This window comes from Anomaloglossus baeobatrachus, chromosome 2 (assembly GCF_048569485.1).
Source record: "Anomaloglossus baeobatrachus isolate aAnoBae1 chromosome 2, aAnoBae1.hap1, whole genome shotgun sequence".
NCBI classification, from domain to species: domain Eukaryota; kingdom Metazoa; phylum Chordata; class Amphibia; order Anura; family Aromobatidae; genus Anomaloglossus; species Anomaloglossus baeobatrachus.
Window position 1 is genome coordinate 272,173,230 of NC_134354.1, and position 18,896 is coordinate 272,192,125.

Genomic DNA, 18,896 nt, shown 5'->3' on the forward strand with positions numbered 1-18,896 from the left:
GAGCTCCGGTGGACGGAGGTCAGATGATAGAGATCCTAAGGGACCCTTAGCAGTAGAGGCACCCTGTGAAGGGGGCTGATGCATATTCAACAAAGTCCTGGACAGAAGTCCCATGGACTCAGCAAAAGACTGGGAGATAGACCTAGAAAAGGATTCTACCCAAGCCGGGGGTTCAGCCACAGGTGCAGAGGCAGCCGGAGAGACCACTGGGGGTGAGACTCCAGGCTGTGGCACCGCCAAGTTAGAGCAGACATCACAATGTGGATAGGTGCTCGGTTCAGGCAGCAGGAGCTTACATGCAGCGCATACAGTATAAAGCTTTGGAGCCTTGCTCCTCGTGTGAGACATGCTGCTGGAGTGGGGACAGCTTCTACAAGAGAATGAACCCCAGAGAGTATATACAGAGGTCCACAACCAGAGACCGGTTGTGGCTTACCACCAGACCGCTGGCAGCGGTGTTGTGTGCCCTCCAGATCCCGAAGCCCGGACCCCCAATGCACAGCACCTCAGCAGGGATGCAGAGTGCAGGCCAGTGCAGAGTGAACCCTGTCTGAGAAAATGGCCGCCGGAGCGAAGAGAGGGGGCGTTCCTGTAGGAGAGCGGGATCTGGAGGGCCATAGAGACCTACAGGGGAGGAGACACGCACAGCAGTGGGGAGTGTCCCTCCCCTGTGCAGGACGGCCGCCGGGAGGAACCGAACTTGTCCCTCTGCATGAGTGACATGTGAGGGCAGTGAACAGAAACTAGGCCTCCGGCAAAGCCGGGGCCTAAATTTGAGCGGCGAGGCCGACGCACAGGCACCATCGGCGCGGTTCTCGGGCGACAGCTAGAGAACCCGCCAGAAATGCCAAGATAAATACAGTAAGCACACTCTCCTCATACAATAAAGCACAGGGACCAACATATAAACATCTCAGGTACTTAGCTGCTGAGACGCAGGGCCAGGTCCCTGGGGATGAGTGCTCCGGTCCAGCAGGATCCTAAAGGGCTGCGGATGGAGACCGGTCTCCTGCCAGGCATGGAGACCGCGCTGGCTCCCACTTCAAGCCAGAGCCCAGGAGGGATGGTGAAGGAGCACGGCATGTAAGGCTCCAGCCTTGGAATCAACCTTACAACACCACTGACACAGTGGGGTGAGAAGGGACATGTCGTGGGTCCAGACGTGGACCCGCATTTCTTCAATCTCGTTCCAAAAAGGAAATAATCATATGAGAATGCATGTGTGGATGTATGCCTCCTGAACACAAAGTGATAAACTGGCTGGGACTGGCTCACCAGGGGGTGTATAAGCTCAGAGGGAGGAGCTACACTTTTAAGTGTAGTACTTTGTGTGTCCTCCGGAGGCAGAAGCTAAACACCCAAGGTCTGGGTCTCCCAAAGGAACGATAAAGAAAACAATGTGCTCTCCTTTTGGAACAAAGGAGGTCAATGGGTTTAAAGAGAATCTGTCAGCAGGTTTCTGTAAAGGAGTTGTCTGTTTATTAATATATTTCTTGAGAACCTGACGAGGTCCATTCTAAAAGGGAACCTGTTACGTGGTAAAAATACTGCTAACCTGCAGATATAGGGTTAACCTGCAGGTTAATAGCATTTGGAACCTGCTGCCAGAAGGAAAAGAACTTCATTCTTTTGAGTTTCAGTCATCAGAGTGGCGCCGGTGTGGGTCAGTCACCGCTCTGTGTATCGAGAGCAGCGGCTGTAACCACGCCGCCGGCACAGACTGACAGCCGCTCAGAATTAGACCCGGCTATCAGTCAGTGTGGTGGTTACAGCAGCCACCTTTGATACACAGAGCGGTGACTGAACCTGCGCCGGCGCGTCCCTGATGACTGAAACCCGAACACTGCCATAAGGAAAATAAAGTTAATTTCCTCCCGGCAGTGGGGTTTGATGTGCTGGGCAGGTTCTAAATGCTAATAACCTGCAGAATAACCCCATTTCTGCAGGATAATAACATTTTTTCACATAAGAGGTTCTCTTTAAGCAATTCCCTTTTTAATAGTACAAAATGCATGGCACTTGTATTACACACTGAAATGTTCCATTGCTTCTTACCAGGTAAATGGCTGATAAAGTACAGTATTTTGCACATCTATGGCTCTTGGTCAGCATTGAAGCACTGACCAAATATGACATGTCAGTCCTCTCTACCTCATATTAAGTTTATTTAAAAATCTTTACTCACTATAGTAGACAAGAAAGTATGGCTTTCAGTCACTTTTTCTGGGGCAATCACCATTTTTCCAGAAGAAAATAGGTTCTTTTTTATGCTTGGAAAGTATTTGCAGGCTTCATCGCCCACAAAGCTGCGGCCTTCACTCCTGGATGTGCATTCTGCAAAAAAAACAAACAAGAGAAATAAAGTGAGAAAAGAAGCAATAATATAAAATAACAGGTTAATAAAATAAATTGTTACCACTTTTATTTTAATAAATGAGCCAATGTAGTTTTTTCTTTTTTTTTTAAATAATCATGTGCTCCCCTACTGAGTTCCCTTCCTCACTTTCCTGGGTACAGCGCCTGTTTCCACAGCTTAGTCCCCTTAATGCCGCTTTCGGTGGGGGACATAATGTAACTGCTTCACCCAATGAGTGGCCGCAGTTATGGCTTCAGCAATAACACGCCATTTAAGCCAGAAGACCAACGTCTCACAAGTCTGCAGTTACTGTATGTGGCTGCACACTTGTGAATCCTCGCACTGTCAGGATTCTCTGATGCCGGGAGAAGGCAGTCACATATTTCCGGTCACATTCCAACTAAATGTTTCTGGCCTTGCGCAATACAATTGTATTGAGTGAGGCCAGCGATTTTCCGTTTTTTTTTTATTTTGTTTTTAGGCTTTCCTTTTTTCCTCCCCCTAATTATAAGAGCCATAACTTTTTTTGGGTCGACATAGCCATGTGATGGTTTGTTTATTGCTGGACAAGTTTTGAACACAACCATCTATTTTATCATATGGCGAAATCGCAAAAACCCGCAATTCTATTTTTGTTTTATATACAGCATTTTACAGTGAAAATGACCTAGCGGTATGATTCTCTAGGTTACTTTGATTACAGAGATACCAAACATGCATAAGTTTTGGTTTCTGGAAGTGGTGAAAAAAAAAATATGAAATTTGTTAAAAAAAAAACAAAAAAAAACAAAAAACCTTTTTTCACTTTTCCAAGAGTCTTAATGGTTTAAAATTTTGGGGAATCCACAATTCTGGCATTTTTAATTATTTTCTCATTATGCTGATTTTATATTTGATAGATCGTACTTTTACGAATGCAGCGATGTCGGATGTGTATTTTATCCTTTCTTAATTTTCAATGGGGTGTAAGGGAGGTGATCTGAAGTTTTATCATATATATATATATATATATATATATATATATATATATATATATATATATATAATTCATTATTTTTGTAAAACCTTTTTTTCCACCTTTATTTTACTTCTCATTTTATATACACAGAAATACCACAGTATTGTATACAGCAGAAATCACAGTCTCCTATGCACAGCAATTATAGGCTGTTTTTCACAGGAGTACAGTTTTGCGCGTTTGTTTTTTTTTGCCAAGAGATGCAGATTTGATACTGAAATTTATACACCATATTCCTGCACCAAATCTGAATCTCCTGGCAAAATGTTCTATCAATACAACACGATGCGGTTTTAATGCGTTATTGGTGCAGGAATATGTTGTATAAATTTCAGCACCAAATCTTCATCTCTTGACCAAAAAAAAAAGTTTTCTGTCAGGAGATTCAGGTCTGTGAAATCAGTTCACCTGAAGTGAGGTCACTGAGTTAAATTAAGTCCCCTGAGGTCAGTTTACCTGCGGTCACAGGTGGGGTACCATGGGAACCTGCAGCTGTGACGATAGATAAACTGAGTGACGTCACCTTTCACAGCTGCAGCTCTATTAGTCTCTGCGTGAAGCTGTAGCATGCAGACATGTTCTATGCCCTCAAGTTGTGACTCCATTAAAAGAACTGGAAGCATCATGGGACCTCATATAGATTACGTTGGAACTGGGTGTTTGGGGTTAATAAATTGGAGAAAGAGTGTGGGGGGGTTGTCTTTTATTTCAAATAAAGGATTTTTTCATTGTTTGTGTTTATTTCTTTTCACTTACAGATTAGTAATAGGAGGCATCTATGAGACCCCTCAATTACTAATGTAGGACTTAGTGGCAGCTGTGAACTGTCAATACCCCCTTATATTTCCCCGATTACCACAACACCAGGGCAATCGAGAAGAGCCTGGTAAAGTGCCGGGATTGTCGTATCTAATGGATGCTCAATTCTGGGCGGCTGCAGGCTGCTATTTTTAGACTGGAAGGGGGCCTAATAACAATGGGTCTCCCCAGCCTGAGAATACTAGCCCCCAGCTGTCAGCTTTAACCCCTTCACGACCCTTGATGGATATATCCGTCATGGATTGTGTGAGGTTAATCCCGCTGTTTTCAACAGCTGACATGTGTGCCTGCATGTTCCGAGTGGAATCGCATTCCACCCGGAACATTTAACCCCTTACATCGCGCTGCCAATGTCTGGCAGCGAGATGTATATGCGCGCGGCCATTATTTTCACTTACTGCCGCCCCCACCGGAAGTCACGTGTGTAATCACGTGACTTTCGGTAATTGACATGGTAGCACAGGGTCATGTGATGACTCAATTGTGTGAATCAGCTCACCGTGCAGAGGCTCAATCCAGATTCCGTCCTGGAGCGCGGACAGGCACTGCCACGGCCCGGTATAATGTAAGAAGAAAGGATGTCCAGCTCTTCAGGCAAAGAATCACGTCTTTATTTCATCATGCAGACACAGAGAATAACATGACCAGCACTACGCGTTTCAGGTGAAAACACTCACCCTCAATCATGATGCTGGGAAGACGGCGCTACAGAGTTTATATGCAAATGCTGATTAGTGGAACAGATGTTTAAATCACTTGAGCACCTTACATACTTGAGAATAAAGTTACCATGAAAATTATTACATACATATAAGATAAAATACAATACAAATATCAATGGTTTTCTGGACTAGATTAAGAATGTGTATAAATTCTGATACATTAGTTATGGTGCGCCAATGTGAATGTGCAGGTATAGCATTTACAAGTGAATATGCATAAAATATGCGCAAGTACATTACTTTACATGCATAAATAAATCTGCACATATATGAGGATGCACACAAGAATTTTTTTATTATTATTATTTTTTTATTGTTATATTTTTATTTTTTTTAATTATTTTTTTATTATATGCATACATGCACATATGTGTGTGCATATATGCATACATTTTCCTTCTTCATTAATGCTCGATTGTAACACAACATGCAATTTTTCCAATTAAACATGAAAGTTTATTTAGAATTATATGTTCATATTCCCCCCATGTGCTATTAAAAAATTCATGCTACCTTTGAGCAAAATTTTAGGTGCAAGTGACCAGTTACCTAAAATAACCCGCATTTTATGCCAATACTATACTCTCATGAATTTATATTCCAAATAGAAAGACTAATTTTTAATTTTATAGGAAAAAAATTTCTTTATTTGTTTAATGAAACTTTCTTTCCTCTTCCCCCCGGTTTATTAATTAGGCTATACTCAAGTGAACAAATTGAGATATATGTTATATTAAAGCGGAGGCCACCAAATCATGTTGTGAGTTATGGCTATCTGCTTGTTAATACTGGCAGAATGACCAAACTCTAAAAGTGCCACAGTTGAATTTGCAATACATTCATTTCTAATTTCGGCATTTTAGAATTAAATTCAAGTAATTTTAAAAGGGAACAAACGCATTCTGCGGCTAACATGCATTCCAATCAATATGAGAGAATCCATGCGCCACAGACAAGGCAAAGAAAATCGCATCATGGCTGAATGAACAAAGCAAATAGAAATCACATGAGCCGCACATAATGTGAGCTGAAGTTATAGGTCACAATGTTTGGGGATGAGTTCTTATATTGCAGATGGTTAATTATCAATAGATATTTTTCAGATTTAATGCGCATGCATCAAATCAGTATTGATAAATTTGTAATTACCAGTGAATATTATGAGGTGCAAAGATTTTTCGTCACAGTGTAGCACCAAAACAGACCTTCACTGTTTATTATTAATAAAAAATCATGAGATCTCTGCGGAGATCCAAACCATGGGGAAAAGTGGTTCCCAGTTTGAATATCCACCAGGCCTCTCTTTTACGCAAAAGTTTTTCCATGTTACCCCCTCTATGCGACCTATGTACCCTCTCTATGCCATATACCTGCAGGGTGTCAATCGTGCCCTGATGTTTATTAATGAAATGTTTAGATAACTGGGATGTACCTCTAGAAGTTTTTTTGTGTGTTATATCATATAAATGTTCTTTCATGCGTATGTGAAGTTCCCGTTTTGTGCTTCCAATATATTTTAATTTGCAGGTTGTGCATTCTGCCAGGTAAACTATGTATGTACTTCTGCAGTTAATGAAAGTTTTTATTACATAGCTGCTACTAGCGTTGCTGTTAACAAAAGATGTGGTTTTTCTAGGAGTCAGTGGACATAGTTTACACTGTTTTCTCGCACATTGGTAAGAACCCTTTAAAGACAACCAATTGGTGCCTGGGAGATTTGGTTTTTTATTGTTAATGTCACTCGGGGATAATTTGTCACCCAGTGATTTTGCTCTTTTGGCAACTACTCTGCAATTGTTGTTAAGAATTTTTTTTAAAGTTGTATCTGTTTTTAAAATACTCAGATTGCGGAAGAAAATTTTTCGTATATCCGCAAACTGATTACTGTATTGTAATGCTAAAGTAATGATTGAGTTGGCAGTAGATTGATCTTTAGGTAAGATCTGGGTGGCAGTTTTTATTGGTGTTTTTGGATTTTACAATTTTTTGTGCTCTACTAAGCATCCAGTTTTTATAACCTCTTTTTTTAAGTCTTGAATTAATGGTGTTTACTTCAGTTTGTAGAATTTTTTGAGAGTTAGGGTATGTGTGCACTAGGCGTTTTTTTCACGCTGCGTTTTTATGTGCGTTTTTGTCTCAAAAACGCACCCGTGACTAAAAAGCGCAGCAAAAACGCATGCGTTTTTGCCGCGATTTGGTGCGTTTTTTGCTGCGTTTTTAATCAGTGCACAATGCTATTAAAGATTGTTGATGAAAAAAAAAAAAAAAAAAAGTCTGATGTCATTTCCTTCTTCAAAATGTTCATTGTATGCAGGAGAGCAGACAGCAGCTGCAGAACTACAAGGCTCAGCATCCTCCATTCACTAGTGTATGCAGGAGAGCAGACAGCAGCTGCAGAACTACAAGGCTCAGCATCCTCCATCCAGGACTGTATGCAGTTTTTTGCCCAAAAAGAAAAAAAAAATGACATGGGCTTCGCCATATTTTTGTATGCTAGCCGGGTACAGCAGGCAGGTACGGGCTGCCCCCAACCCCCAGCTGCCTATTTGTACCCGGCTGGGAACCAAAAATATAGAGAAGCCCTTTTTTTTTAATTATTTCATGAATTTCATGAAATAATTAAAAAAAAAAAATGACGTGGGCTTCGCCTAATTTTTGAGTCCAGCCGGGTACAACTAGGCAGCTGGGGATTGGAATCCACAGTGCAGGGTGCCCAAGATTTCTGGGCACCCCCACTGCGAATTGCAGTCCGCAGCCACCCCAGAAAATGGCGCTTTCATAGAAGCGCCATCTTCTGGCGCTGTATCCAACTCTTCCAGCTGCCCTGAAGCCGGGTGGCTAGCTAGGTAATAATGGAGTTGGGGCTAGCTGTATATATTATCAGCTAGCCCTAAGCCCGAAATTCATGGTGTCACGCCAATATTAGACATGGCCACCATGAATTTCTAGTAATGATAAAAAAAATAAAAAAAAACAACAACACACAGAAAAATATTTTTATTAGAAATAAAACACAACACAATTAGTGACTCCATCTTTATTGAAATAAAGAACCCCCCTCCACAGTAATCCTGGGTCCCGCGCCGTCCAATCCGGATCCAATATCATCTGATCGGTTTGCTGGAAGGCAAAGCGATCAGATGATGTGTCAGGATCAAGTGCCTGAATCCCATCACACATCAGCTTATTGTATAAAAGCCGGTTATACAATCAGCTGATGCATCAGTAGAAAAAAAAAAAAATAATACTCACTTATGTGCTGTGCTGATTACCGGCAGCTCCTGCAGCGATCGATTGGACAGGAGTCTGATCCTGTCCGATCGCTGCAGGAGCTGCCGGTAATCAGCTGATGAAGTCCCCTGACGGCAGGATCAGCTGATAGCCAGCCGGGCGCGAAAAAGCCGGCGACACTACGATCAGCTGATGCGTCAGGTGACTGCATCAGGTGATCCACGGCCAGGTCCTGCCCCGGGGAGACTGCACACAGCCAGAGCGGCGGTACCGGGACAGGAGCTGGGAGCGGGCATGGCACCGGGACCCTGCAGACAGGTGAGTATATATGACATTTTTTTTTTTTCTACTGTTCACTTTGGTTTTCGCCGCTGCCTCCACCTCCCGCCCAGACATGGCGCCGCACGGAGCTGACATGCACAGGACGGGAGGTGGACGCAGCGGTGACGGTACCGGGAGGATTCATGCTTCTGTGTTTACCAACAGAAGGAATCCTCTTCCTGTACACGTCACTGTAGTACCCACCCCTTGCGTTTATAGCTGCGTTTTTAGTCATAGAAACGCGGCTTAATGCGTTTTTCATTGCGTTTTTAACATCTCATTGAACTCAATGGGTGAAAAACGCAGTGGAAAACGCAGAAATAATTGACATGCTGCGTTTTTGTGGTCACCACAAAAACGCAGCTAAAAAAAAACGCTGTGTGCGGACAGCACTTATGAAAACCCATTGACATTGCTGGGGAAGCAATGTCACTGCATTTTCAGCACAAAAACGCGGTAAAAACGCCTAGTGCGCACATACCCTTACAATTTCTATATGCACGTTGCGTTTCCCCTACTGGTATGGCCTTAATAGTGTTAGCGGATGATGGCTTGCTGCATGCAAAATCGTATTTCCCGATACTTTTTTCTGTGAGTACGTGTTTCAATTTGCCCAGTACTGAGGTCCGTCATTCGCAAATCCAGAAAATTCACAGTGCACTGTTGAAGATCCACATTGATCCACATTGAAAACAATCACTTCTGAAGAAGATTTTCTGGAAACGATTAATCGCATACAAACATCGGTCGACAAAATCGAATCTAGCATCATGGATATGAAAAAACGCAAGTTAAACAGAGAAGAAGCCTGAAGAGCTGGACATCCTTTCTTCTTACATCATGTGATGACGCCTATAGCTATCATGAGTCACTTTCGGTTTCACTCGGCCCGGAGCCGAATGAATCAGGAAGTGACCATATCTGCTTTTTACAGCTGTGTTGCGGTGATCAGCAGATAGGGCAGAATTGCATTGTTGATCCATATAGCCCACTAGGGGGACTAGTAAAGAAGGGAATTTTGTTACTTACCGTAAATTCCTTTTCTTCTAGCTCCTATTGGGAGACCCAGACGATTGGGTGTATAGCACTGCCTCCGGAGGCCACACAAAGCAATTACACTAAAAAGTGTAAGGCCCCTCCCCTTCTGGCTATACACCCCCAGTGGGATCACTGGCTCACCAGTTTTAGTGCAAAAGCAAGAAGGAGGAAAGCCAATAACTGGTTTAAACAAATTCACTCCGAGTAACATCGGAGAACTGAAAACCGTTCAACATGAACAACATGTGTACCCGCAAACAAACCAAAAATCCCGAAGGACAACAGGGCGGGTGCTGGGTCTCCCAATAGGAGCTAGAAGAAAAGGAATTTACGGTAAGTAACAAAATTCCCTTCTTCTTCGGCGCTCCATTGGGAGACCCAGACGATTGGGACGTCCAAAAGCTGTCCCTGGGTGGGTAAAGAATACCTCATGTTAGAGCTGCAAGACAGCCCTCCCCTATAGGGAGGCAACTGCCGCCTGCAGGACTCTTCTACCTAGGCTGGCGTCCGCCGAAGCATAGGTATGCACCTGATAATGTTTGGTGAAAGTGTGCAGACTCGACCAGGTAGCTGCCTGGCACACTTGTTGAGCCGTAGCCTGGTGTCGCAATGCCCAGGACGCACCCACGGCTCTGGTAGAATGGGCCTTCAGCCCTGATGGAACCGTAAGCCCAGCAGAACGGTAGGCTTCAAGAATTGGTTCTTTGATCCATCGAGCCAGGGTGGCCTTAGAAGCCTGCGACCCTTTGCGCTTACCCGCGACAAGGACGAAGAGTGCATCTGAACGGCGCAAGGGCGCCGTGCGGGAAATGTAGATTCTGAGTGCTCTCACCAGATCTAACAAATGTAAATTCTTCTCATACTGATGAACTGCATGAGGACAAAACGAAGGCAAAGAGATATCCTGATTAAGATGAAAAGAGGATACCACCTTCGGGAGAAACTCCTGAATGGGGCGCAGCACTACCTTGTCCTGGTGGAAGACCAGGAAGGGAGCCTTGGATGACAGCGCTGCCAGCTCAGACACTCTCCGAAGAGATGTGATCGCTACCAGAAAAGCCACTTTCTGTGATAGTCTAGAAAGCAAAACCTCCCTGAGAGGCTCGAAGGGCGGCTTCTGGAGGGCAACTAGTACCCTGTTCAGATCCCATGGATCTAACGGCCGCTTGTACGGGGGTACGATATGGCAAACCCCCTGTAGGAACGTGCGCACCTTAGGAAGGCGTGCCAAACGCCTCTGAAAAAAGACGGATAGCGCCGAGACCTGACCTTTAAGGGAGCCGAGCGACAAACCTTTTTCTAACCCAGATTGCAGGAAAGAAAGAAAGGTAGGCAATGCAAATGGCCAGGGAGACACTCCCTGAGCAGAGCACCAGGATAAGAATATCCTCCACGTTCTGTGGTAGATCTTAGCGGACGTGGGCTTCCTAGCCTGTCTCATGGTGGCAACGACCCCTTGGGATAATCCTGAAGACGCTAGGATCCAGGACTCAATGGCCACACAGTCAGGTTCAGGGCCGCAGAATTCCGATGGAAAAACGGCCCTTGGGACAGTAAGTCTGGTCGGTCTGGTAGTGCCCACGGTTGGTCGACCGTGAGCTGCCACAGATCCGGATACCACGCCCTCCTCGGCCAGTCTGGGGCGACGAGTATGACGCGGCTGCAATCGGATCTGATCTTGCGTAGCACTCTGGGCAAGAGTGCCAGAGGTGGAAACACATAAGGGAGCCGGAACTGCGACCAATCTTGCACTAGGGCGTCTGCCGCCAGCGCTCTTTGATCGCGAGACCGTGCCATGAAGGTTGGGACCTTGTTGTTGTGCCGGGACGCCATTAGGTCAACGTCCGGCCTTCCCCATCGGCGACAGATTTCCTGAAACACGTCTGGGTGAAGGGACCATTCCCCTGCGTCCATGCCCTGGCGACTGAGGAAGTCTGCTTCCCAGTTTTCTACGCCGGGGATGTGAACTGCGGATATGGTGGAGGCCGTGGCTTCCACCCACATCAGAATCCGCCGGACTTCCTGGAAGGCTTGCCGACTGCGTGTCCCCCCTTGGTGGTTGATGTATGCCACCGCTGTGGAGTTGTCCGACTGAATTCGGATCTGCCTCCCTTCCAGCCACTGCTGGAAGGCTAGTAGGGCAAGATACACTGCTCTGATTTCCAGAACATTGATCTGAAGGGTGGACTCCTGCTGAGTCCACGTACCCTGAGCCCTGTGGTGGAGAAAAACTGCTCCCCACCCTGACAGACTCGCGTCTGTCGTGACCACCGCCCAAGACGGTGGTAGGAAGGATCTTCCCTGTGATAATGAGGTGGGAAGAAGCCACCACTGCAGAGAGTCCTTGGCCGTCTGGGAAAGGGAGACTTTCCTGTCCAGGGATGTTGACTTCCCGTCCCATTGGCGGAGAATGTCCCATTGAAGTGGGCGCAGATGAAACTGCGCAAACGGAACCGCCTCCATTGCCGCCACCATCTTCCCGAGGAAGTGCATGAGGCGTCTTAAGGAGTGCGACTGACTTTGAAGGAGAGCCTGCACCCCAGTCTGTAGAGACCGCTGCTTGTCCAGCGGAAGCTTCACTATCGCTGAGAGAGTATGAAACTCCATGCCAAGATACGTTAGTGATTGGGTCGGTGACAGATTTGACTTTGAGAAGTTGATGATCCACCCGAACGTCTGGAGAGTCTCCAGTGCAACAGTCAAGCTGAGTTGGCATGCCTCTTGAGAGGGTGCCTTGACCAGTAGATCGTCCAAGTAAGGGATCACAGAGTGTCCCTGAGAGTGCAAGACTGCTACCACTGCCGCCATGATCTTGGTGAACACCCGTGGGGCTGTCGCCAGACCAAATGGCAGAGCTACGAACTGAAGATGGTCGTCTCCTATCACGAAGCGTAGAAAGCGTCGGTGCTCTGTAGCAATCGGCACGTGGAGATAAGCATCCTTGATGTCTATTGATGCTAGGAAATCTCCTTGAGACATTGAGGCAATGACTGAGCGGAGGGATTCCATCCGGAACCGCCTGGCGTTCACATGCTTGTTGAGCAGTTTTAGGTCCAGAACAGGACGGAATGAGCCGTCCTTTTTTGGCACCACAAAGAGATTGGAGTAAAAACCTTGACCTCGTTCCTGAAGAGGAACAGGGACCACCACTCCTGCTCTTAGAGAATTCACCGCCTGCAGAAGGGCATCTGCTCGGTCGGGATGTGGGGAAGTTCTGAAGAACCGAGGCGGAGGACGAGAACTGAACTCTATCCTGTACCCGTGAGACAAAATGTCTGTTACCCACCGGTCTTTGACCTGTGGCAGCCAAATGTCGCAAAAGCGGGAGAGCCTGCCACCGACCGAGGATGCGGAGGGAGGCGGCCGAAAGTCATGAGGCAGCCGCCTTGGAAGCGGTACCTCCGGTTGCTTTCTTGGGGCGTGAGTGAGCCCGCCAGGAATCAGAGCTCCTTTGCTCTTTCTGAGTCCCTTTGGACGAGGAGAATTGGGGCTTGCCCGAGCCTCGAAAGGACCGAAACTTTGACTGCAACTTCCTCTGTGGAGGTTTGCTTGATCTGGGCTGGGGTAAGGAGGAGTCCTTACCTTTGGACTGTTTAATGATTTCCGCCAATTGCTCACCAAACAGTCTGTCTCCAGATAATGGCAAGCTGGTTAAACATTTTTTAGAAGCAGAATCTGCTTTCCATTCTTTTAACCACAAGGCTCTGCGCAAAACTACAGAGTTGGCGGATGCCATTGAGGTACGGCTCGTAGAGTCCAGTACCGCATTGATAGCGTAGGTCGCAAACGCAGACATTTGTGTAGTTAGGGACGCCACTTGCGGCACTGCTGGACGTATGAGAGAGTCCACCTGTGCCAGACCAGCTGAAATAGCTTGGAGCGCCCACACGGCCGCGAATGCTGGAGCAAACGACGCGCCGATAGCTTCATAGACAGATTTCAACCAAAGGTCCATCTGTCTGTCATTGGCATCTTTAAGAGAAGCCCCATCCTCCACTGCAACTATGGATCTAGCTGCAAGCCTGGATATTGGAGGGTCCACTTTTGGACACTGGGTCCAGCGTTTGACCACGTCAGAGGGAAAAGGATAACGAGTATCCTTAAGGCGTTTAGAAAAACGCTTGTCCGGATAAGTATTGTGTTTCTGGATGGATTCTCTGAAGTCAGAGTGGTCCAGAAAAGTACTCAATTTACGCTTGGGATACAGGAAATGGAATTTCTCCTGCTGTGCAGCTGCCTCCTCTGCAGAAGGGGCTGGGGGAGAAATATCCAACAGCCTATTGATGGCCGCTATAAGGTCATTTACCATGGCGTCACCATCTGGCGTATCCAAATTGAGTGCGGCGTCAGGACAAGACTCCTGATCACCCACCTCTGAGTCATCATATAGAGACCCTTCTCGCTGAGACCCTGAGCCGCGTGATGACGTGGAGGGTCTCTCCCAGCGAGCTCGCTTAGGCGGACTGGGACTGTCATCGGAGTCAGAGCCCTCAGCCTGTGATGCCTGGGACCCCCTTGAATTACGGATTAGATCCAACTGAGGGGGACCGGGGAACATAGACACCGCAGTGTCCATGGTCTGAGCAACTGGCCTGGACTGCAAGGTTTCCAGGATTTTTGCCATAGTCACAGACATTTTATCAGCAAAAACTGCAAATTCTGACCCCGTCACCGGGGCAGGGTTCGCAGGCGACTCTGCCTGGGCTACCACCACCATAGGCTCTGGCTGACGAAGTGCCACTGGGACTGAACATTGCACACAATGAGAGTCGTTGGAGCCTGCTGGTAGATTAGCCCCACATGCTGTACAAGCAGTGTAAGCAGCCCTTGCCTTGGCACCCTTGCGTTTTGTGGATGACATGTTGTTGTCTCCCCAGAGTAATATAGGGTATACAGCCAAGAAGCGACCAAACAGTGCAGTATATATATATATAAATATATCTGGTACAGCGAAAAACAGTACACAAATATAACACTGTGGCACTAGTGGGGCCGCACGTATGTGCTGCTTACCGCCCGCTTAGCGCGGGTGTGTGGTCGCCAGAAATCCCTAGCCTGGGTCCCCCAGAGCCTGCGTCCGTTCTCCAGCCAGACTGCATGTGTATAATGGCTGCCGGCGTCCTGGGGAGCTGCAAGCCTGGGGGCGGGCCTAGGGCGTGCACAGAGAAAAAGCGCGAAGCCTGTGTCCTACTGTGCTCAGTGAGAGGGCTGGAGCATGTAAATCGTGCTCCAGCCCTCGGCGCTGCCGATTGAACAACGTCTCTCCCCTACCCTGATTGACAGGGTGGGGGGCGTTAACGAAGCGGAGCTAGGCCGCAGAACAAACCGGGAACTAAAGTTAGAAGCGCCGCCGCCGTAAAAGCGCGGTCGGCGCGTCCCCGGCGCACTACAAGTCGCAGCTGCGCCGCCGCTCCAGGGGCGGTCGGCGCGGCGATCCACACACATAAAGTCCCCCAGTAATCTGCGGGGACTATAAGCCCAGCGCACAGCGCTACAGTCCCCGGCGCACTAGCACACCCAGCAAGTCTGGGATGTGCGTGGCCTGTCATACGGGGACACAGAGTACCTGAAAGTTGCAGGGCCTTGTCCCTGAACGGCACTCCCGCTCCACATCCAGCAGGTTCTATGGGTCTGTGGATGGAGCCCGGCCTCAGGGCTTGGTGGCCGGTAAGATCCCACTTCCTCAGAGCCCCTCAGGGGGATGGGGAAGGAAAACAGCATGTGGGCTCCAGCCTCCGTACCAGCAATAGGTACCTCAACCTTACAAACCACAAGTGGGGTAAGAAGGGAGCATGCTGGGGGTCCCATATGGGCCCTCTTTTCTTCCATCCGATATAGTCAGCAGCTACTGCTGACTAAACAGTGGAGCTATGCGTGGATGTCTGACCTCCTTCGCACAAAGCAGAAAACTGGTGAGCCAGTGATCCCACTGGGGGTGTATAGCCAGAAGGGGAGGGGCCTTACACTTTTTAGTGTAATTGCTTTGTGTGGCCTCCGGAGGCAGTGCTATACACCCAATCGTCTGGGTCTCCCAATGGAGCGCCGAAGAAATAAAAAAGTAAAAAAAAAAAGTTTTGAAAAAGAAAAAAAAACCCCAAAGTTCAAATCACCCCCCCCTTTCACCCCATTGAAAATTAAAGGGGTCAAAAAATAAAAAATATACACATATTTGGTATCGCCGCGGTCAGAAATGCCAGATCTATCAAAATATAAAATCAATTAATCTGATTGGAATTTTTTTGCCGCTACGCCATTTACCAAACGCCAAAATTAAATTTTTTTGCTCGCCGTAAGTTTAACACAAAATGCAATAACAGGCGATCAAAACGTAGATTCTGCGCAAAAATTGTACCATTAAAAATGTCAGCTCGAAACGCAAAAAATAAGGCGTCATTGAGCCATAGATCCCAATAAATGAGAACGCTACGGGTTTCGGAAAATGGCGCAAAACGTACGCCACTTTTATTGGACAAGCTTGTGAATTTTTTTTTTACCCCTTAGATACAAGTAAAACTATACATGTTTGGTGTCTTCAAACTCACACCGACCTCTTGCATCACAATGACACATCAGTTTTACAATATAGTGAACATGGTGACTAAAACATCCCAAAAACTATTGTGCGATCACACTTTTTTTGCAGTTTTTCAGTACACTATATGGTAAAACCTATGGTTTCATTTAAAAGTACAACTCCTCCCGCAAAAAACAAGCCCTCAAATGGCAAGATTGACAGAAAAATAAAAAAGTTATGGCTCTCAGAAGAAGGGGAGCAAATAACAAAAACGGAAAACGCCCGGGGGCTGAAGGGGTTAATATGGCTGAGTATCAACACTGGGGGGGGGGGGCAGCATGCCATTTTTTTTTTTTTTTAATTATTTATTCAAATAATTTTAAAAAAGTCCTGGGGGGCCCTCTTATTTTGATACACAGCCAAGTTAAGTACATGGGTGGGGGCTGCAGCATGTAGCTGTATGCTTTATATGTGCTAGGTATCATACTATGGGGGGAACCTACGCCAATTTATTTTATATTTATTTTTACACCACTATAGACACGCAGACAGTGTGTGATTCCAAGCAGTCAGACACACTGTTACACCAAGCCCTTTCTACCATCATTTTAAAGGACAATATTTGGGTCCCCATGGATTTATATGGGGATCGGTGCATGGGCAGATATCCGGAATTACGGTTCCGAACAGGGGTTTTTTGTTTGTTTTTTTTAAAATCCGGTTGGATCTGCCAATCCTTTTTTTTCCTACAAAATAAATAAAATATTACAAAATATAATAATATGAACAACAGATTAGGTGAAAAAACGGATTTTTGTGTACTCACCGTAAAATCTTTTTCTCTTAGCCATCATTGGGTGACACAGGACCATGGGTGTTATGCTGCCTATCCATAGGAGGACCCTAAGTAGATGCAAAAGCATAGCTCCTCCTCTGCAGTATACACCACCTGGCCGGGCCAGGCAGTCTCAGTTTTAGTACACAAGCAGTAGGAGAAAAAAGCAGTAAAAAACTTCTCAACAGAGGAACATGAGAAAAGAAGAGTCAAACCAAATTAGGTACTGAGAGAACCAAGGCCCAACAGAGCAACAGGGTGGGTGCTGTGTCCCCCAATGATGGCTAAGAGAAAACGATTTTACGGTGAGTACACAAAAATCCGTTTTTCTCTGATGCCTCATTGGGGGACACAGGACCATGGGACGTCCTAAAGCAGTCCATGGGTGGGAAACAAAAGAAGACAACACAACCCAAGGACTAGGAACCAGTCCCAGACAGCCTGGAGCGCCTACTGAGAGAGGTGCTCCACTGCCGTTTGCAGAATTTTCCTACCCAGATTTGCCTCAGTTGAAACCTGGGTATGGACTCTGTAATGCTTTGAAAAAGTATGTAGGCTAGACCAGGTCGCAGCCTTACACACCTGTTCCACTGAAGCCTGATGCCGAATGGCCCACGAAGCGCCAACTGCTCGCGTGGAATGAGCCCGCAGCCCACTAGGAATGGGCTTGAGTTGCAGGCGGTAGACTTCCTAGTTCGCAGAGCGAATCCAGCGAGCCAGAGTCGCCTTTGAAGCTGCCTGTCCCTTCTTAGGCCCCTCAGGAATGACGAACAAAGAGTCCGTTTTACTAAAGGGGGCTTTCCTGGATATGTAATATCTGAGAGTTCTGACGAGGTCTAACGAATGCAGAGACCTTTCCACCCTATGAACAGGGTGTAGACAAAATGAAGGCAGAACAATGTCCTCGTTCAAATGAAACGGGGTAAGAATCTTTGGAAGGAAATCCGGAAGGGGGCGCAGAACCACCTTGTCCTGGTGAAAGATCAGGAAAGGCTCGCGGCAAGAGAGTGCTGCTAGCTCCGAAACCCGTCTGATGGACGTAATTGCCACCAGGAATGTTACCTTCCAGGACAGAAGAGCAAGGGAGGATTCCTTGAGGGGTTCAAAGGGAGACCTCTGGAGTCCGTCGAGAACGAGGTTGAGGTCCCATGGGTCCAGCGGCCATTTGTACGGGGGAACTAGATGGGAAACGCCCTGGAGGAAGGTCTTGACTTGCGGTTTTTGAGCCAGGCGGCATTGGTAGAAGATTGAGAGCGCTGAGACCTGCCCTTTAAGGGAACTGAGAGCCAACCCCGCTTGCAAGCCAGACTGTAGAAAGTTGAGAATTCTGGGGATGGCCAGAGGCATAGGCTGGACGTTAGTTTCCCTGCACCATGAAAGGAAGATTTTCCACGTACGGTGGTAAATGCGGGATGAAGCAGGCTTTCGGGCGCTGATCATGGTGGAAATAACCACGGGGGAGAATCACGCTCTTGTTAATACCCAGGTCTCAATGGCCATGCCGTCAGCTTCAGGGCTCTGGAGTTCTGATGGGAAATGGGCCCATGGGTCAGCAAGTCTGGGATGTATGGAAGGCGCCACGGTGCGTCTGTGAGCATTTGTACTAATTCGGCGTACCAGGCGCGCCTGGGCCAGTCCGGTGCTATCGGTATCACCGGGACTCCCTCTGCCTTGATCTTCCTGATCACCCGCGGCAGCAGGGGTAGAGGTGGAAATATGTAAGGCAGGCGGAAGTGGTGCCAGGAGCAGACTAGAGCATCCGCGCCGATGGACTGCGTGTCGCGTGACCTGGCTATGAACGCGGGTACCTTTGCATTCAACCTTGAGGCCATTAAGTCCACATCTGGTGTGCCCCAGCGAGTGCAGATGTGTAGAAACACATCTGGGTGGAGAGACCATTCTCCGGCGGCCAGGCCTTGGCGACTTAGAAAGTCTGCTGCCCAGTTCTCTACCCCCGGTATGTGTACCACTGATATCACTGATCCCGTCGATTCGGCCCAGCTGAGGATCTTGTGGGCCTTGAGATAAGCCGCTTTGCTGCG

At 47.1% G+C, this 18,896-nt stretch overlaps 1 protein-coding gene across 1 annotated transcript in view; it reads right to left on the bottom strand.

The window, feature by feature from the left end:
* The window catches only part of LOC142289831 (uncharacterized), a 271,446-nt gene that overhangs the window by 63,370 nt on the left and 189,180 nt on the right, over nt 1-18,896 (bottom strand). Inside the window, exon 5 of the mRNA XM_075333758.1 lies at nt 2,186-2,334. Within this exon, the coding sequence (XP_075189873.1) occupies nt 2,186-2,334 (149 nt within the window). The remainder of the gene's footprint in view (nt 1-2,185; nt 2,335-18,896) is intronic.